Genomic DNA, 21,800 nt, shown 5'->3' on the forward strand with positions numbered 1-21,800 from the left:
CTTTCCGGAATCCTTTACCTGGCGTGTAAGTTTTGTCAGGTGTTCGAGGACAGAAAACCCTGATGAGATTAGTGTTGATGTAGATGAGAGGCAAACATCGAGAAGTCAAAGTGTGGCTCCTCATTGGCTGTCCCGCTGACTTGCCGCGGTCTTTGTAGCGCTTTGGTACTGTCGTCTAAAAATTGGGATGATTTTAAAGATTTTGTCTGACAAATAGATTTATTTTAACTTAAAGGTATTCCCAAATTCTTAGACATGGAAAGTGTTAGACATAGTACATGTATTTGCTTGGAATCTACATATTTTTCATTGGCATTTTTCAGAGATAGTTCATTTTAAATACAACATGTTTTTTCATCCGGAGCTGTGACGTCATAGGAGGAACAGTTCCCATATTGTTTTATGTGGTAAATGCTCAAAGAGATCACGAGTGTTTTAAGGGAAGTTTCCCAAAAAACACACAGTCAGCTAACCGGGAGCCAACAATGAAAAGCGGCTATTTCGATAATCGCAAATCCGTCCCAAAATTAATTAAGCAACACGGCAAAACCAGGGTTAACGCCAGGCTAACACAGTGTGGGCACCCAACGAGCGACAACCAAGAGCTAACAAAACAGGAAAGCCCTCAGCAGCCTCGAAGGTAACGGGGAGATAGCAGACAATATTATATTAACCGCCACATACCTGTCAAAAAAAACAACGAAAAGCGACATTCGCTGAACTAAAAGTAGGAGAAGGAAAATGAGGAACAAAGACTGGCGACAGTTAAGCTTACCTTACGCCGCTTTTGGAGGTTGTGGCACGCAACAGTGACCAGGCCCCCCCAGTTACAGGGTAAGTACATTCAGGGTTTATACACATTTTCATGGCCAAATCTAGGCAATTTTTAACGACTTTCAAAGACAATTTTCCAAATTCTTCAGTACCAATTAAAAAAAAATGTATTATTTTGCTAATAATTGCTGATTTATTGTTTACATTATTATCATTGCACAAACACTTATCATGTATTTCACGTGGGTGCAAGCCAAGGAACGTAACATTCTTCATAAATTTAAATAATGCGTAAACTAAGCTACTGTAAATATGAACTGATAATCAGAGCCGCTATTTTCGTCCATGTAATTTGCTATCAAAAAAAGGAATCATACTCATTACTTGACCGATATGGACCGGTTTTGTATATATGAGGCAAAAAAGTCAGACACAAAAGGGCCAGAGTGGCTAGCGTAAGTTGATTGTAGTGTCGATTAAAAGAAGGTTTATTTTTGTTGACTTTGATCACTAAAATAAAGTCTCCAAGAGCTACTTCCACATGCCTTATGGTAATTTGAGATGTAACTAATTATGATCAACAATCTTTTTCCGTCAATCGGCTGATATAAAGTGACAAGAATTCCACCATTCCGCCCAACAATTTGCGCGCACCTTAGCTACGTCCCTAAGAGTTCCTATTTTTCCAAGCAGTAATGAGCGGTATGCAATTGCAGTTAACTGAAATCGCTGTCTGAATCAAATGTGCCTCACATGTTAGGAGAATGGGATTCACCATTTTGAAAGTGGCGTGTTCCTTCAATAATGTCACAGGTCTAGATTAAACGAGCCAGATGGGTCATTTTTGAGACCCCGGCATGTGGAATTGTTTACAACATATTTGCATAATTGTGGGTAGGAACACTACATGTTATGTGCTTAATAGAAAAAAAATATGTTTGGGAACACCTTTAAATAACGTGTCTACTTCCTACCTGGAATATTCCAACTACTGTAGTTAGCAAAGGGCAGGATAGGACAACGTCAAATGGTTGAGCCGTCAGAAGAATTTCCCTCAAATACTGAGGTGAGCAGTCTGCTAGAGGGTCAGCGATCATCTGCTGACCAACTGCGGCAGCGCTGCGTGCTGGCCTTTCAGGCCGCGATGTGAGTTTGTGACGAACATTTTTGGTCACAGCCTGCGTGTACGTGACGGACAAGAATCCATGTTGCTGGTGAGAGCCTTCTAAGACCTTTGCTGCCGTCTAGCCAGTGGTGAGAAAGAGACAATTACATTAACAGGTAGGGTTATTGCAGTACAACTTATAAGTTAATACACCAGGTAATTATTACCTGGTAATAGGTCAAAATGAGTTGATGATTCAACTGAAGGTACCATATTTCCATACTATGAGGCACACCGGGTAATAAGGCGCACTACCAAAAAAGTGTTTTGTCATATATTTTCATACATAAGCAATATACAGCGAGTGCATTTGAGATTACAGTAAGAGCTACTGTGTTTATTTGTGTAAGGATCATTATACACGGCATATAATAGTGCAATGATTAAACAGTCGATAGCTATCGCTGATTAAAACCGCCAAAGCATTGTCTGTGACAGGAATTGAACCCTGACTGCATCGGTGAGGACACTAACATTTTACCACTAGACCACCAGTGATACAAATCAAATATAATAGGCTTAGAACTTACCTCAGTATTACACTCAGTTTATTATGTATACATAAATAAGATAGCTTGCATGGTATTTTGTTGAAAAGCTTTCCATTTCCTGTTTCTGTCTTTCACCATGTTATATATGCACAGGTAAATTAGTCGAGCGAGAGTAAAAACAGTGTTATAATGAGATCACGTCTAATGCCTTTCGGTAGGTCATCTGTACAACTGATGGTCTACTAAAAAATGGCGCCCTCACCGCTATGACCAAAGTTTGAATCCTGTTACATACGGTGTATTGCAATTTGGGCCATTGATCAATCAGTATACCATAAAACCTTGTGGAGTAACTCACAACTAAAACACTGTACATATTTCAAATCTTATCAACTGTATTTTGTGGTATACGAGACACACTTTCGAATTCCGGGACAATTTAAGGTTATTAAGTGCGCTTATAGTCCGGAACATCCAGTATTTGTGGATTTATATTACTTTCAAGATGCTTCTTAAAATCAAAGGGTTATTTATTTAAATCATTGAAGTGCTGTGAATCCTTTCTGGATACGAACTATAAATCTAGTGGTGGGAAAAATTCCCCAAAAAGGAATGAGGTTTTTTTGGGGGGAATTATTATTATTTTTTTAATTTATGCAGATAGGCACTTAGGGAGGAAAGTAATGTAAAATATACATATATACAAGACAATTAGTGATAGTTAATTTACTACCTGTCAAACTAATTATAAATCATTTTGATTAACTGGAATCGTGCACTTGAAAGAAAAAAAGCAGCATGAAGCATACAATTACGTTTGTTTTGGAAGAAGTTCAGAAAAAGTGGAAACAACCAAACTCACATTCCTCAGAGAGTAATATCATCTCAAAGAGTTATATCCCTTTAGAATCATACATGACTGATTCAAATTAAGTGCAAGTGCTTGGAATATACTTGACTGTATAGCTGGCGCGTTTCAAAGTCGAGCACTGAGGCGCTTGGCTGCCAAAACATCTCTGAGGAACGCACAGATCCTAAGCCACTACAGATGAAACGCAGCGCAGAAAGCAACAAAGATGAGAAGCTGTATTCTTACAGGAGGAAAAAAGCCAGAGAATTGGCTGAAAGTCTCTTGCTTGCTGACCGGTCGAACCAACACGGTGCGCCTGTTCAGCTTGTCAGTGCAAGAGAAGATTACGCCTCTGCAGCCCTGCCGATCGCCATCTACCGGACTGGGGGTAAAGGGAGAAACAAAAGGTGCACAAGGGAACAGAATGACCAGGAGAGGAAAGAAAAGTGAGTGCGTGTGATCACACAGAAAAGTGGCAAACAATATTTCAGAGATGATGCCTCAAGTTCATTGAAATGTGATTGTATTGTGTCCTAATCGAAGAGAATGTTTCAAGTTAATCATTAAAATAAAATAAAATATTGCCACCTTTGAAAAGCAGACATACAGTGGTACCTCTTTATACGAGTGCCTCTAAACAAGAGAATTTTGATATATATTTTGCGCCGCATGACGAAAAATCCAGGTAACAAGCAGTCCCAGTGGCTATCACTAGAGACTGCTAGAAACCACTCACCGCCAGCGTCAGCTCATCCCCGTTTTGCAAGCAGTTTTATTATTGCATATCAAGAAAAATTGGAGCAATTTGAGCATAATCCTGGAGCGAATAAGCCCATACGAAAAGGTACCACTGTACTGTGCAATGATCAAATACGTAAACAACGTATGAATGCTTCCGCAGTTAATTTCAGTATAAGACCATCCACAGAGGTTAGCTTGAATCAACAAGAGAATGGGGGCCCATGTCACCAGATTCCATCCGCTTGATTATGAAGACAATCACAAGTACTGGAGAGACAGGGAATGCCACAGTTCACAATACTCAAATTCTTGTTTTTTAATTTTAGGGTGGATCTCTGTACGACATGTCTGGGCACTCTGAGTCACAACCAGAATCGTGATGTCGTTTCCTTTCTGTCCAGCGAGAATATATAATGGTTACATTGATTAAGAACAGCGGAAAGGCAGCGACACATTACGAGGAGGCCTAAAGCTAGCTGCTCTAATATGGGCAGCAGCCTCACCACAGCTGTATCCTTGCACTGTAGCAGGAGTCCTTCATTGAGCCCTGAGTGCCAGCCTTGACCTGGCCTGGAGACAAACACGTAGACAACTTTTAATGGGGATTCTAGAGTTAATTACACTTCTGTGACATTCTTTGATGATAGTCAGTACCGTGAAAAAGTTTTTACCCAATCCTGATTTGTGTCCTTTTTTTCATATTTATCACTCAGAGATTTTAGATCATCAAACCAATCTTAATATCACATAGAGACAACCCAAAGAAATGCAATATCTAGTTTTGATGTAGATTACATTTATTAAGGCACAGAAAAATCTAAGCCTATCTGGCCCGATGTGAAAAAGTAATTGCCCCCTGAACCTAATAGCGAGTTGGTCTACCTTTGAAATCAAACGTTATTTGGTAATGAGTCTTTTACAACGCTCTGGTGGAATTTTGGCGCACTCTTTTTAGCAAAAGTGTTCCAAATCTGCCATATTGGAGGGTTTCCTACTATAAACTACCAGACTAAGGTAACAACACAGCATCTCAATTGGATTTATGTCTGGACTTTGATCTGGCCACTTCAGAACCCTCATTCAGTTTTGAGCCATTCAGAGGTGTATTTGCTGGTGTGTTTCGGATCGTAGTCCTGCTGCATGATACTACAGAAGAGATTTGTTAATAAACAACAAGGGACACTGCTAGAAGTGTGAATTTCCCTACGGGGATGAATAAAGTATCTATCTATCTCTATCTATCCAGCTCTACCAAAAACCCCTTATTGTTGGTATCATGTTCTTGTTGTCAAATGCTCTGCTCTCTCATTTTTATGTCAGATGTAACAAATGGTAAATGGTCTGCATTTATATAGCACTTTTCAAGTCAATGAAGACCTCCCAAAGCGCTTTACAATGTGCTTCACACTTAGTCCAGAGATGCATGTCAGGGGATGGAGAAAACAAAGTCCTGAAAAATAGAAATCAAAGCAAAAACAGGCCGACAAGTGAAACAACTCTTTTGTACATGTGATAACAAGCCACAGAACTTCCAAAAAGTTTAATTTTTCACCCATCAGTCCCACAGAATGCTTATCTAAAGTTTTAATTGTAATCAAGATGCTTTTTGGCAATTGTGAGATGACTCTTTGTGTTTTTATGTGACAGCAATAATTTTCTTATGGGTGCTCTCCCATTGTCAATTTAAGGTGTGGCCTGTGGAATTGAAATGAGCTTTCCGCAAACGGTGGTTAATCTTTAATTTTGTGATTTAACAAAGGATGAAGTGAAAACTTTGTCACATAAGGTCAGATAGGCCTACATTTCTTTTCTGCATTGATAAAAAGAATCAACATTTCTAAACAGCCTTTTATATTTCCATGGGTTGTATTTGTGTAATATTCTAATTGATAATCTGAAACCTTTGTAAGGGTCATTGTCCTGTTGGAAGGGGAACCTGTGCCCCATTCTCAGATCTATTACAACAGATTATCAGAATTGCCCATCATTAGGCTTCATCCGTTTTCTGACAGCTTTACCAGTCCCAGATGAAGAAAACCTCAAAACATGATGCTGCCACCACACTTTGTTTGACATTGGAATTTTGTGTTCAGAGGGATATGCAGTATTACTCTTATGCCAAATTTACCATCACCCATCAGCCCAAAAAGTTCAATTTTGGTGTCATCTGACCAGAGCACCTTGTTCCACCTGTTATTTGTTTCCTCCACAGGTTTTTTTTGCAAATGTCAAATGGGTCTTTTTATGGTTATATTTCAGAAAAGGTTTTATTCCTGCCACTTTTCCATAAAGTACAGATTTATGCAAAATACAATTCACGTTTTATTTGTGAGGAGGAAGAGTGATTTTGGCTGCATCTCAGAACCACCCAAAACCTCCTACCCCGCCGCACGCCTACCTTCTGTGTCTGAACAGCATATGTGCCGGGCATCGTATGCGGCAAACATGCCAAATTGTATTTGGGAGGTGAAGTGTGATTTTGTCCACCTATTGACCACGCGCCAATCAGCGTGTGTGCAGCCAGTATCTTACACGAAGAAAATGAAACATAGAACACATGACGAGTGGATAACTTAAACAATAGAAAATTCAGCGAGCGAGAAACCCTACCCGCCCCTTCTGAATGATTGACATTTGGCCCAAGATCTTACCTCAAATTTTAACTGACACTTAATGACAGACAGGTGCACTGTCATTTTAAGTCATTTAGGCCGACATTGAACAATTCAGATGTCATTATGGAACATCCTGAGTCATTTGGCTACGCTGAGAGAACGGGGGCTAATATTTGTGCACAACTTTTTTTCTTTCTTTTTTGTTTTTAGTCAAAATATTTGGGTTCCACTTCACATTTGTGTCTCACCTGTTGTTGATTCTTTGAAAACATGTTCAGTTATTCACCTTTAGGTTTGAAGCCTCAAATGTGGCAATATGACAAAAAGTTCTATGAGGGGCCACTACTTTTGCAGGGCACTGTCTTTAAGGGATAAACAAATCATCGGGTGAGGTGTGCATGTGTGGATATATAATTGCAACTGGGATATAATTTTAACAGCGAGGATCTTCAAAGGCATTAAAAAAGAAAAATAAATGATATTCTTTCTGACATCCAATTATTCTCGTGGCACACAAAAACAGAGAGCACCTGTAAAGGGGGAAAGAAATGCACAATGAAGCAATTAGCATTAAGATAAACAAAGTTCTTCTCATTTGTTTCCATTTGTTAGAGCCATCAGGATTACTCCTTTCAAGCTAGGTGGCCCCATTTTGATTTTACATATTTGAAGTGGTGGCGAAGATGATGGGCTTGCGTCCAAGACTTTGTTTTATGACTCTTCCCGACATCTGTTTGGCTTACTAAAAAAACAGCTTTGATTTTTTTTTCCGAGAGGGCATATATATATTCTAGTTAACTCAATAACTAAACGATTGCATAAAAATATTGAAAAGTACACTGAAAAAAAAAAAAAAACAAAACAAACAAAACAAAAAAACATTTGTTCCACTGGGAGATCATTTTGCTAATTGTAAGTTGTATTTTTCTTAATTTACAAAAAAAAAAAGAAATATAAAATGTAAACCAAAAAAATAAAAAATAAAAATCACAAGTATTATTACGGTATAAGTAACTTGCCTTTTTAAGAAAAAAGCAACAATAATGATACATTAATATGCAAATTAAGATGTACAAAGTAAATAAAAGACGCATTTATATGTTTATTTTCAGCATGCAAAATCCCTTTTAAATAAATCATAACTTAACTGCTAGGTTATTTTTTCTCAAAGGTTAAAAAACATATTTGGGGCAGCATTAGCTCAGGAGGTAGAGCGTTCGTCTTGGGATCAAGAGATTGCAGGTTCGAATCTCGGCTCCTCCGTGTTATATGTCGAAGTGTCCTTGGGCAAGACACTGAATCCCAAATGCCCCAAATAAGCAAGTTGGCCGCTATTGGTGTGCGAGTGTGTGTGAATGGGTAAATGTGAAGCACATTGTAAAGCGCTTTGGGAAGTCTTCATTGACTGGAAAAGCGCTATATAAATGCAGATCATTTTATTTCATATTTAGATAAATACATACATCTTAGAAGGTATGCTGCTCAATTTAATTGTATTTTGGTAAATGTTAAAATTTATTTTTTGTAAGAAATTACAAAATTCTGATAGTGTGATAAAATAATTTTATTTGAACTACATTTAGCTGAAAAGTATTTCTGAAAAAAAGTCGTAGAATATGAAAACATTTAAAATCAACGTAATAATCTGCCTGTTAAACAGAAATATTTCACTTGGAAATATCATATTTTTGCTTACTAGACTACATTTTCCATCACTTTGTAATTGGCGTTTTTGCAGTTTGTTGTTTTTGGTACAAATAAAAGATAAATGAAGACACCTTTCAAGTTCACAGGAAATCGTAAAAATACACCAAAGCTTACTCATTATCTTTCTATCCATTCTACTTAAGAATATTTAGGGAACTATATATTATTAAATCATCTTAAGAACCTGAATGGTTATTTTTTTGGGGAGCATGCAAAAAATGTTGCCACGAAAAAACACAAAGATATTGTTTGAAAAAAGGATTTGAAATCTATCATTGATTTTGCATTTGTAGAGGTGTTTCTTGTTTCTGCATAATAATATTTTGGGGGGTTATAAATCATTGTTCTTTTTTTTCATTGTTTTGCCGGGGGTGCAACAAATACTCTGGTGAGACTTAAACTGGAGATCAAAAGAGAACTTTAAAAAATGAATTAATTTGAATGAATACCCTCTACACTGTTCCACGGTTAAATTACATTTTTCTGTGTCCATATCATGGTACTAAAAGACATTGTTTAGAAAATGCATTTCACTTAAAAAATATTTTTCAGAAAAGGCATTGAACAAAATAAGTCGACACACTGATCCAAATAAGAGAAAAACAATGACTTAGGCATGGGAACAAATGCTCAACAGTCAGCAATTGCTTCGAAGTGTACAGGCCTCTGCTGTGAATGACTTCAGCACACCTGCGGCAAGAAGATAGCACTAGTACCTCACACTGCTCTGGTTGGATTTGTGTCCATTCTTCTTTCTATCATCCACAGATGATTGTAGTAAGTTTCTTGACCATACATTTGACATCAACAGTTCTCTAATAGGTTGAGATCAGGACTCTGGGCAGGCCATGCCATTAACTCAAAGTTTTCACCTTAAACGAAATTCTTTACCCGTTTTGCTGTGTGACATAGAGCATTGTCCTTTATAACGACTGCACGGTGATTAGGCAATGAACGCAAGTCAGGAACCATGTGCTGTTATAAAAGGTTCTGATAAGTATTTGCGTTCACTCGTCCAAGTAGCTGTACAAGACGCCCAAACCATGACGTTTTTTCCTCCACCTTTCATTGACTTTTTCACACATTAAGTTCGGTCTTTCTCTAATGTGTCGCCGAACATAATACTTCCATTAGTCCCAAAAAGGTTCAATGTGTTTTCATCACTGACGGGAACTCTGGACAAGTTTTCCGATTTCCACACAACATTCTCCTGAGCAAAGCTAAGTTATACTGATCTAACTTTTTCATTTTTTTTTCTTGTTGCTTACGCGAGGTTTGGTCACTGCAGTGTGGGCCTTCTGTCCGAATGCTCTAAAACAGCGAGACACTGTATGGCAAGACAGTACCTTACCAAGGTCAGCAATGAACTGGCGAGCAATTCCAGCTGCAGTGTGGAAACGATTACCCATTGATTATCCACTGCAGAGACTTGTGCTCTCTTTCATCTGTCTTCAGTGGATGACCAGCCATGTTGGGTGAGTTTGTAGTTTTGTTAAGATTCAATATTCTTGAAATCACAAATTTGGAACGATCATCTTGTCTTGGTATGGCTGATAGGGTCCCCTTTTTCATTGTCATCTGGACAACCTGCTGCCGAAGGCCTTCAGTGACTTTAGAACAGCCCACCATCTTACAAAGTCCGTAAGACTGGCAGTTAGATTGCCAGTTAAATAGGGGTGCAAATACCATGAGAACTTTGTATCTAACTTTGTTGGTAGATGTAATAGAACAGTAAAGCACAGCACATTTGCAGCTTGTATATAAATCACTTTCGAGCTGACTTTTTAAAAATGTCCACCCGTTATTGTTCACTGTCTCTGTTTTTACAGTCTTGTTTAACTCGGTTTTCGTTAAAACACAGGCTTTGTGACACAGAGCCCTTCGCGATAGCAACGACTCACTCCATTGCTGCACACAAATAAACTGGGCAGGGTGCAGGAATACCAAACAATTTTCCCGAATGAGGCATATGGACTTCAATCCCAGTGGGCTCCCTTGCTTATGTGGATAATCGAGATTACTGCGGGCAAGAAGCCCGTGGAAGCCTTTGTTATATCCTGAACAGACATGTTACCTGGCTTACGTTGAGGACTGCCGCTTCACTGCCAAAACTCTAGCTAGTGTTTATTAATGTGTATAAGACAGAAAAGCTGGGAAATGAGAAAATTGAGCCATTATCTTATTGGGAAAGCACGGATGTCTATTAAAATGAATTTAAGAAACCTGGGCCAAGTCCTTGTAGCAATTGGGCAAACACCTGTAGAGAGAGGTAAGATTACATAATCAGCCAGGACACCTTAACACTGGAAAACTACTTTTCACCATTGACATTGTCCTGGCTCAATGCGGTGGAGTTAACATAATGGAACACATTTTGCCCGATGTAATCAATAACAAATGACCACAGTAAGAAAAAAATGAATAGGGATGTCTAAAGAAGCATTATTTTACTGTGAGAGGTTGTTTGAGAGTTAAATCATACATGTTCTCAAATATATCATTATTTTCACTCTCACACATGGACAACTACACTCTCATACAGACACAGTCATAACCATGCACGACTGTACTCTCGTACTCACACTACTATACTCTCATACCCACACTCCTATACGCTCACATACATACTACTATACTCAAATACACATACTACTATGCATTCACACACGCACTACTACAATCTCAATTACACACTACTATACTCCCACACCCAACCACACACAACAATATAGTCTCTCACACACTATTATACTCTCTCCATCACACAACTCTACCCCCACAGACACACTACTGTAGATTTTCACACACACATACACAACTATTCTTTCTGACAAACGCACGATTAAAATTACTATTACCTCTTAGGGTTGTTGTAGCTTGGGTAATTTTGGTAACTGTGGCGATGCACACTGATTTGTGTGTACATGTTGTACAGTTCAAAGTCAAACTCAAATTTAAAGTATAGTGGCATGTGTGACGGCATAGTAGTGTGTGTATGAGGCTATTGTAGTGTCTGTGCATGGTGTATGACTATATGTATGAGAGTATAGTTGTGCATGTGTGAGAGTATGTTATATGTGAGAGTAGGTATTATTTACATCTCAACCAGCCTCTCATAGTTTACGTTAAGTGTCTGACTATTACTAACTGGATTGAAAGCAGCTAAGGAGGTTTAAAAATCTGGCACGTCATCATCCTTTTCTGTTATCGTTTTGGTGGTTGGATGCAAGGCGAGACGTTTCATCCCCACTTTGCTGTCTGGCTCGAGGCAAAGGCGTTTAAAGCCAAAAGCATGTTTATGTAAGCATGTAAGCACACTGAATTGAACATGCACACACAAACACATTACACTCTAAACTTTAGAGTCTAAAGGATCCAATTGCCTCCCGCTACGTGGACCTCAGGCACGTATTGTACAAAACAGGCACCCTTAGATTACAGATTGTTACCACAAAGTGTGCGAGATGACAACGAGCAGGGAAACAATTCAGGAGAAAGGGACTGAAAACATGCAAATGTGGAAAAATAAAGAGGACCTCTACACTAGTTTTTTTTACCAAAACTCTTGCTGGCTTTATAAAACAAAATATGATTCACGTGCAGTCCCAGAGGGGGCAGTAGTAGCTCAGGAGGTAGAGCGCTCGTCTTGGGATCAAGGGATCCCAGTTCGAATCCCGGCTCGTCCGTGTTACATGTCGAAGTGTCCTTGGGTAAGACACCGAACCCCCAATAAGCAGGTTAGCGCCTTACATGGCTGCAAGGCCGCTATTAGGAAATGTAGAGCACATTGTAAAGCGCTTTGGGAAGTCATTGACTTGAAAAGCGCTATATAAATGCAGATCATTTCATTTCATTTCATGCAGTCCCAGAGGCTACCACTAACAACCGCTCCCCACTCATGATTGCTCACTTCTATAAGCTTGGTCCAGTTTGGGCATGCACCTCCAGCCACCAGGTGCCTGATTCTATGTTCTTGGCTACCTGTATTTTGCAGCAAGTTTAGCTTGATAGTGATTCTTTAATCACATTTTATAGCATCTCCTTTTTGGGACTTTTTGGGACCTTAGCCCTGAGTTCCGGAAGGGGAAACGGTTAAATGTCTGAGGAAAAATAAGAGAATGATGACAATGGAAAAGAAGCAAAAACAAATATTACAAAAACACGAGTGCGGTGTTTGTGTGAGTGACCAATCAAAAGGGTAAGCTCGGGAAGCAGCAAGAGCGATCACAAATCCACTGAATTACCCAGCGCCTTAATGAAATAATTTCCGATGGACGTTATATTCCTGTTAAAAAAAACAAAAAACAAACAAAAAAAAAAAACGGCAAAAGGAACTTGAGAACCAGAGGTTGGGTTGTTTTTAATTATTTAATTATGGGAAAATTCGCTTGTTACAATTGCAACTCTAAGCAGGATCCTAGAACAAATTAGCTTGTATGTAGAGGTACCACTGTACACTGTATTTTTGTATCTATTTGGCCCTGCTCTCTTTGATCATTTCCGCGGAAAAGGTAAATCACAGAATTCCAAATGTGACTTTACTTGGGAAGAAAGACAACTATATATTGGGATGTCGTGGAACAAGGCCGAGCGGTTTTCCTCCAGAGTGCTAATGTTTCGATTAATCAATTCAGACACCGCAGGCGCAAATAAAATGACGGATGGCCCTACTGAACTCATCTGCTTTGTGAGTCAGACTTTTGGGCCAGCCCAATGCATAGTCAAATCGTCCATCCAATTTCTTGGGCTCGAGGTGTCTGGAAAGATTATGAATCCCAAAAACCCCTCATGCAAAGATTGAACAGGAACAGAAAAGTGTTATTATCGTTGTGCATAGTGCGTGTGCTTTGCAAAGGGGAGTTTTTTTTTCTTTAAAGTGGTACTTAGAACCTCCATGAATATACATGCCTCGATAAAGATGTGTTTTAAATGCCCCACCTGCATCTGTAGTGGTCAATGTTGAAGCTGCCAACTTTACATTTGATCTTGGTGTACACATCCTGAATGTCCACGGAGGCGCTTAAGTCTTCCAGTTCACTGAACACGCAGACATCTGTTGGGGAAAACAGCAAAAGGTACAGTAATCCCTAAGGTTTTTGCAGGGATTGCGTTCCAAAAAAGTCCCACGATAGTCAAAACCCAGAAATAGAAATATTTTTTTAAAGATTAGACAGATAATATATTCAACTGTAACAAAATAACTATAGATCTACAGAGAAAAACAGAATTGCAGTTGAATTAATGAATGCATCCATAAATGGCTTTGTTTTCCTTTTACAATAGTACAATGAAATTGGAAGGCTTCTCTTTTCACTGTAAGAAAGCGTATAGAGAGCTGCCGGCTAGCTGTATGCTAGCATCGGGGTTACTCTGGTTGAGCCAGGTCTAAGTGATGATAAAAATACAGCCGTCACAAATGTTGTAGCTCTAGGTCATTTGTTTAATGGGTAATGGATCTAGTGCTGGTAAGATACAGGCTTGTCAGGAGTGGCTCGTGAGAGTTGTTGCGTATCGTAGAAATAAGCCAAACCTGCGGTAACACTTATGCTTTCTCTCACGACGCCACCTCAGTCTCTTGTCGGACCCGATAACATTCATGTAGCACTCTGTGATGATTGGCCTTTCTTTGCGCTATTCTGACTTTCCTCAGAGTCCGATATAACTGATTAGTTCCTTTTTAATGGAACAAGATGCTAAAATACCAGATTACACCGTGCTTCACATTCTGTTTTGGGTGAACACATTGACTTGTGCGCCCGCCCTGCTCTTTGACTGACAGCATATCCCAGCCTATTACAGTCACACCCATAGAGTTCTCGGTGACCTGCCCTTGTGATGGCACTTGCTGTTTGATGTATGCTCCAGAAAACAATGCACAATACGCATTTATTTGCTCTCTTCTGACGTTCCTTAGAGAATGGTTTAAATGAATTTTTTTTTTTTAAATGATTAATTATAAATGTAAGGAGTCGCTAAAATACTAGCTGTTGCCGTGCTTTGCAGTTTGTTTTTGGTGAACCAATTGACTTGTGCTCCCTGACAGCATACACCAGCCTATCACAGTCGCACACACAGTCATGCCCACCACCCAAGACAAACACAAACACACACCTATATGCACACACACACAAAGCCCTCTGCCAACTGCCCCTGTGGTAGCATATGCTGCGTGTTGTCTGCTGCAGAACACAATGCACGATAAAAAGTATCGAAACAGCAAAAAGTAAACTGCGATACATATTTTCATGACATTTGTGAGTGCTGACATCCGTGCATTACACACGCTTGACCGCACATGACTCCCACATTTGTGAGTGCTAATGATGGGAGGGTCTCAGCTCTACTAGTTTTTGTTTCAATGGTCATACTTGGACGCTGGCATTAAGACCCAAGTTGGAAAACGGAGTGAGACTAAATATATTTAAAATACAGCGGCGCCTAGCTTGCCAAAATGAGGAATGCTCATGTCACCCAACACTGATTCTTGTAAAGATCTCATGTGAGCAGGCATGCTGTATTCGCGTGTTTTTCACTGCACCTTGTGTGAAAATTACACGACCTACAACAGGCAAAATTAAGTTCAAGTGTAACAAAACTGATTGAGGCTCAAGTGACGCAAGGCTGCGGAGCCGAGTACATCGTCATCATTGTTTCCACTGAAAAAATTCCCGCAGTCAAAATGAGTGGCTTGGGAAAATGGACGTAGTAATGTGGGGATTTGGAGGAACAGACGAGTGGGTTCTAACATTGAAAAACACTGAGGCGTATTTTTTGTATTGCGTGGAAACAACGTGCCCACGTTGTTGAAGAGTTAATTAGTGGCTGAAAGTGTTCAGACACAGTTTGATATTGATGAACTACTTTGCTCGACCCACGCTGAAAAGGGGAATTTGGGTTTTAAGTGAAAATCGGATTGGTTCAGAAACTTAGACCTCCAATACCCACAATCTCGCTTATTTGACATTTTCGGTCATAGCTCACTCAAAACAAAGTATCCTTTAATGGCAAAATACTTCCGACACCGCATTTTCTACATTCTGCTGTTACTAATGATAGTGTCAAAAAACAAAAATAATACTTATACAAGTATCATTGACGTGGTTAAAGCCATGGAGTGGCTGAATGATACATATCGCAATACACATTTAAAGCTGAGGTGTGTCATTTGAGGTGGGCTCAAAATATTGAAAGTACAGTATTTTCTCTTTCTAAGTGTGTGTTAACAATGCCCAAATTAGTTCAAAGAGCCTTTATAATTTGTTTCTACTGCACCAATATGGTTTTATCTAATTTTTATCAGAAGTGTTTGGGTTGTACAACGCTTTTGGAAGCAGGAAAGGGGTGGGGATTAAAAGGGAAATCATTAAAACATTATTTCATAATCGAGTTTCGCATTTTTATTACCGGTTTATCATTTCACATGTATCACTCTAACCAACAGGAGGGCGCTACTATATTGGGAATAAATTTATGAGTCTCTATTTGTAAACGGAAATAATGTGGCAAAGTGGACAGATTACCAATACAAAGTTTGAAAGGCCATGACACAACCTACTTGGAAATGTAACCCATTTATGTTGAATGGAACTTGTTAACACTGTTTATTGATCCCTATAGACACAAATTCTCTTATTCATAAATAAGTTGAAATTATGGAAAATATGTTTTGAAATTTTGTTTAGTATGTTTTGAAATTTTGCTTTTATAATTCTAGGAGAGGGGCAAGTTCAAAAACACATTGTCTTGTGTCTGTAACAGAGCAGCACATACCTGTCTTTCCAACGGTTGGGTCAGGAGCAAACAACTTCACGATAACCTTGGGCAACATCCATTGCATCCAAAGGCTGACTTTCCCACTAGTCCCACCAATGCTGCTCGTTTTCTGCTCAAGGGTCACCGGGTCAGCAAAAGGGCCGTCATCACCGCCTGGTATAGAATCACCCTGTGAGGAATAAAATGTTGAGTAAAATGGGTCCCCCATTGTTGATGTGAAATGGTGCAAATATGGTAAATAAATAACTAACAAGACCCGAATGACGAGTTCAAAAACATTTAGGAAATACAACAGTATTCGTTCCCTGGATACTTCTTTTATATGCTATAAATAAATGACAACAACGACAACAACAACAACATATGCTTAATTCATATTTAATCACCTGTGTAACCTGCCTGGAAAAGGGTGGTTAGTAACAACTATTTATCTTGTTATATATTATTATCTATTGACATTTTGCTTTTAAGTGATAGGTAATAATATTTCATTTTATACAGTTTTTTTTTTAGGAAATTGTGCTTGTGATACTCACTTGAGCGCAATACTCCGATATCCATAAAACATTATAAAAAACCTCTTCATTTTTATCGGCAGGTTGTTTTTATTTGTTTAAGATTTTTTTTAAAAAGGCCTTTTAGAAATCCATCAAATAATGTCGAAGTTGGGTTGTCCAAGTAGCAAAGACCTCCCTAGTTTGGAAAGCTAATTCAACAAAGTTCTTTTCACAATTAAGAGTGAAAACCACCCAAACTGATGTAAAGCTAAGCTTGTGGGCTTTTAAAAGTATTTTCTACATTTACATTAGTTTCTAAAGGTTTTTTTTTCTATTTAACGATAAACAACAAACTCGTATTATTTCCATGTACCTCTTAAATGTAGTGTGATTTTGTAAAAATGCCAATTGTTATATTTTGACTTTTGTAAATGAGAATGACAACGAGTTCCAATTCCGTAATTAAGTTTTTACTTTCTATAGTGAGAAAGGTACTTATGTTGTAGAACATTGTATTCGGGTGCAATTTGAACTTTAAATCGTATTGTGTTATTATTACATTAAAAAGCTGTTTTTTTTTTTTACCAGTCAGGTTTTTAAAAACACTGCAAACTGCAAAAACTGAACAGCCCCCGTTGCCTACAAGATAGATTTGGGAGCTCCAGTCAACTTTGATGGATCCTTGGACTTGACAAAAGATTGATGGGGATTCACCCATTTTGAGGATCAAACTCTACCACCCTTTACCACCAGCAATCTTATGGTGGTATTATTTTTTTCTTTCTGCATCCCGTGACTGATTTGACTTTAAACTCTAAACCACCAACTGGACTATTTGTTGAAGCAAATTCAAACAAAAGGATCATTTAATTTTTCCTCATTTTGGGAAAATATCTTGTGTGTCTTTGTATTGTATTGTAAATGTTCATTGTGATTATTTAAGTTCCTTTTTCCAACTGTGTCGTTCGGTTGTTTCTCAAAGCTCCTATGAATGTTGAAAGGTTTACATAGCCTTAAGTGGATAACACCTGCGCTAAGACTACGTTTTTATGTCATCTCCTATCACTGCACAGATGTCACTGACGATTGGTTGAATGAAGGCGGCATAAGTTGGTTGTGTGCTTATGCCGTTGTAGCAAGAAAATCGGTTCTCCCAAAACATATTTGCATGACTGGAGAGTGAGAGACTTGCAAATAAATAACGTGTTAATTTGAAGCCCTAAATATGTGGGATTTTCTTCTCTCTTTTTTTTTTCCACGGTTTCTTCCATTGCTGCTTTATAATGACAGATTATGTCATGGTTATTGACCCTGGCTGTGGCTGTTGGGGGAGGTTATCAACCATCTCAATTAGAAACACCACAGCTGCTTGGATGATTACAGCGTTTTTAAGAGGCTCCAGATGAGGAAACTATGTCCCCATTCCAAAGTTTGGGAAGGATAAGAGCAGAACACTAATTTGCAAATTGAATTTAATTGTGCACTTTGGAGTGGCTGACAACAAGGGTGCTCGGTGACAAGCGTATTAAAAATATCTTTGGATTGTGGTGATTTTAAAACGTATTCAACATGTATCGAACGGGGACCGCAACAGTCTGATGTGAAACATGTGCTCCGTTAAATGTATTTTTCTATATAAGTGGGAGAATAGAATAAGGTTCAAGCACGCTCAAACTATTGCATTTTTAAAATTCTTGGATAATTTGAAAAGTATCCCCAAATTCTTAGGCAGGCCAAATGTGAGGAAATAGTACATGCTTTTTTGCATTTTATATATATATATACATATATATATATATATATATATTCTAATTATGTCTGGAGATGCATTTCGAAAACAACTGGTTTCATCTCTGAGCTGTGACGTCATGTGAGGAACACTAGCATGCAACTCAGTCACTATATTGGTTTAGTTGAAGGTTTCAAGCAAAGTTTTGGTAATGGGAGAATACCTAGGGGTTGTGTCACTAGTAGATGCAGTAAGGATAGGTTAAGCAACCAAAAAGGGGCAAACTAACAAAAATAACACACAGAGAGCTAACGTGGGCAAACAGTGACCAATCATCGAAAGACAGCCCCAGCCTCGGTGAAAAAAAACGCAAAGCTGAACGACCAAAGAACCGCAGTGAGAAGCCAGGTAAAACGGGAACCCACAATGAAAACCAAAGGGCATGACAAAACCAGTGCTTAGGCAAAGCCTGACTCCAAACAACTGCGAAACACACGGCAAAAAACACACAGAAAAATCCACAATCACATACCTCAAAGTAGGTGAAGGCAGACAAGGAACGCACGCTGTAATGGCAGCAGGTAAACTTACCCCACACAGCTTTTGGGGGTCGAAGAACGCAAGTACGAAAAAAAAGTCTAAGGTCCCAAGTGACAAGGTAAGCAAAGTTCAAATTTCTCCAAGCAGATATGAGAGGTATGCAATCACTGTTCACAACAATCACTGTCTGTTTCGAAGTTGCCCCACATGTTGCATAAAGGGGAGTCACCAATTTTGAAAGTGTTGTGTTCTTTCAATGTCACAGCTCCACAGATGGGTCAATTTTGAGACTACATTTCTCGAGTCCCCATGTGCATGGAATATTTTGCAAAATATTTGCATATTTATGGGGAGGAACACTACATGTCCTGACTTATTGAAAAAAAAAAATCTGAGAATATCTTTAAAGACAGTTTGATGATATATTCTACAATTTGTACATATAATTAATACATATCTATTCCTTTCATCAATTCATTATCTTCTGAGCAAAACAAACTAAAACAAAAACAAAAAAGACTACCACAGCATTGTTTTTATGTTCCCATGAAGAGAAAGAACATAGTTGTGTGTCAGTGTGCCTACTGTATGTAATAACAAAGACTGGCAGCGAGTAACGTGAGCCCAGCAGTAATTGTGCTCAGTCCGTCTCATAAGATATAATGTTAAGTGCCATTTAGGGACCAATTATTGCTGAGCTGGAGTCAAAACATGTCCCTTATGAGTGTGTGTGCGGTTACGACTGTTTACAGTTCTAGCCAGTCTGTAGTATTACACTGCAATGTGAAGAGTCCAAGTAGGAGCTGGCCGCTGGCACGATGGAGCTGACCACAGTGTATTGAAAAGCAGTTATGCAGTAAGATTCGACTGCTCCCCCCAAAAAAAGGGATCCCATTGTTTTTACAAACCTTTGAGATGTTTCAAATGTCTTAAAATTATGGGTTTAGCGACATGTTTCTTGTTTTTGTTTCCCAAGCTTGTGGTTGTTTCACATTTGACGCAGGAAAAAAGATTACAATGAGTATATAAAGCTATGTTAGTACGTAGATTTTGTGTCGACAAGAGAAAAAATACTTGGGGTGAAATTACCCAAAATGAAAACATTCTCGTTAAACCAAAAAACATATCAAATAATATTATAAACAAGTGGGTATACTATATCTACTCAACAAACTGATACATTTGTTTTGAAATTAGGGCCACTAAACAGTTTAATTAGATATTAAAATTTTACTTAACTGCTTCTGCATTGCTTCAGCACACACATATCAAAGTCAAGGCCCATGGGCCACATCCAGCCCCCAAAAAGGTTTTATTCAGTTTTGTATCATACACCAGGGTTCGTTGTGTATTTTTTTTCACTGTATGTAACTTGTCCTTGCATTTATTGCAGTTTAGTTAGTAATTTTTAATTATTAAAATCTGTTATTATATTTTATGATTGTAGCACACTTGCTAAAAATACAAATTGGAGGCTACTGATGGTTATGAATTATACCGGCTTATTTTATATAATGCTCATGTAAAGGGGATTTTCAAATCAAGAAAGTATGTCCTCTGTGCCTGTAGAAAATTAAAGATTTCTGACAGAGCCATAAGAAAATATAGCTTTATCTGTGATTATAAAAATTTGCCCCCTGAGTTCAAGGAATTTAGGCAGACAGCAGTGGAACACAATATTTGCTGTGACACATCATCAACTTCTACCTCAGGTATGTAAAACTCAGTTTGGCTCTGGGGTTGGATCCATATTTTCTGTTCTCTGGCTGGATCAGTGAAATAATTTCAACTCAAAATGTAAAGCTTTGTTTTTCAGTATTAGTCTTTATTGTTAAGGCTACTTTAGTAGCCTACCCTACATACTATAATAATGGATGACAAAAGGATATTTTCAAGGCATAACACACACAATGAGCAAAAAAAACCTAATTTTCATGTTTAACACTGAATGTGTTACCTGGTTTATTTTAAACAGTTGAGTGAATGCAGTTTTACCACTTAAGCAACTTAAGCACGCTATACAAACTCAAGAGGGAGCAATGAAAAAATGGAATGTTTGCCTTAATTGTCGCACAAGTTTAAAATGAATACACAATTATTACAAGGTAAAATTTCTAGCAGTACCCGGGCAAAAAGATTCAACAACATCAGATCATACTACTAGGTTGGGACTACTAAATCTGAAAGTATATCTTTTCCCCCTTTAGCGGCCCTAGGGAGTATTTTGTTTGAATTCATTACAAAAACTACAATCAAAAAATAAAACATTTTAATAAATAGGACATCGGGAATCACTTCTTAAAAATATATGGTGGGCCGGATTGAATCATACAGTGGGCCGGAACCGGCCCGTGGGCCATATCCTTGACATGCTGCTCTACTTCCTCAACACACCAGCAACATAAATCAGGGGGAGTGGGGGTGTACATTGACAGTGTGAGGCCCTCCCACTCCTGATCATCAACCAGACATCAAGTCAGCAATGAGCGAGTTGTCTCCACCCTGGCAAGACAGCAAGCTCATAGAGTTTGTCCAAGAATGCTGAAGGCGTGCGCTGCCGAGTCGGGGGAGCCCATCCAGCATGTTTTTAAGATGATCCTGAATCTGGGGAAACTTCCAAAAGCACATCTCATCCTAGTCCCCAAGAGTCAGAACGAGAGACACACAAAGAACTTGAGACCCACAGCCATTACCTCAGAAGTCAGACAAACATCTAAACCCATACCTCAGGCGCCAACAAAGCAATGGTTCAGCTACCAATAGCTTTGCCTTAATGTCATTAAAATGTGCAGGGTCGGGAGAGTTACTTTAAAAATGTAATCTGATACAGGTACAAGTTACCTGTTGAACAATGGAATCAGGAACAAAATCCAAATATCTGCTTATTGCGGTAGTGTAACTTGATTACTTTTAGTTAC

The 21,800-nt window shown here is 38.6% G+C and overlaps 1 protein-coding gene across 6 annotated transcripts in view; it reads right to left on the reverse strand.

The window, feature by feature from the left end:
- The window catches only part of vps13b (vacuolar protein sorting 13 homolog B), a 457,366-nt gene that overhangs the window by 246,703 nt on the left and 188,863 nt on the right, over positions 1-21,800 (reverse strand). For 5 of the 6 annotated variants that reach the window (XM_088326330.1, XM_088326329.1, XM_088326334.1 and 2 more), the window contains 5 exons: positions 16,114-16,285; positions 13,282-13,396; positions 3,527-3,662; positions 1,749-2,018; positions 19-175 (listed from right to left, as the gene is read on the reverse strand). In XM_088326330.1, the coding sequence (XP_088182456.1) occupies positions 19-175; positions 1,749-2,018; positions 3,527-3,662; positions 13,282-13,396; positions 16,114-16,285 (850 nt within the window). Of the gene's footprint in view, positions 1-18; positions 176-1,748; positions 2,019-3,526; positions 3,663-4,524; positions 4,592-13,281; positions 13,397-16,113; positions 16,286-21,800 lie in introns of all 6 variants that reach the window. The other variant, XM_088326331.1, reaches the window with a different exon arrangement.

The sequence above is a fragment of the Urocampus carinirostris genome, chromosome 2 (assembly GCF_059441175.1).
Source record: "Urocampus carinirostris isolate Australia breed hairy pipefish chromosome 2, RoL_Ucar_1.0, whole genome shotgun sequence".
NCBI classification, from domain to species: Eukaryota; Metazoa; Chordata; class Actinopteri; order Syngnathiformes; family Syngnathidae; genus Urocampus; species Urocampus carinirostris.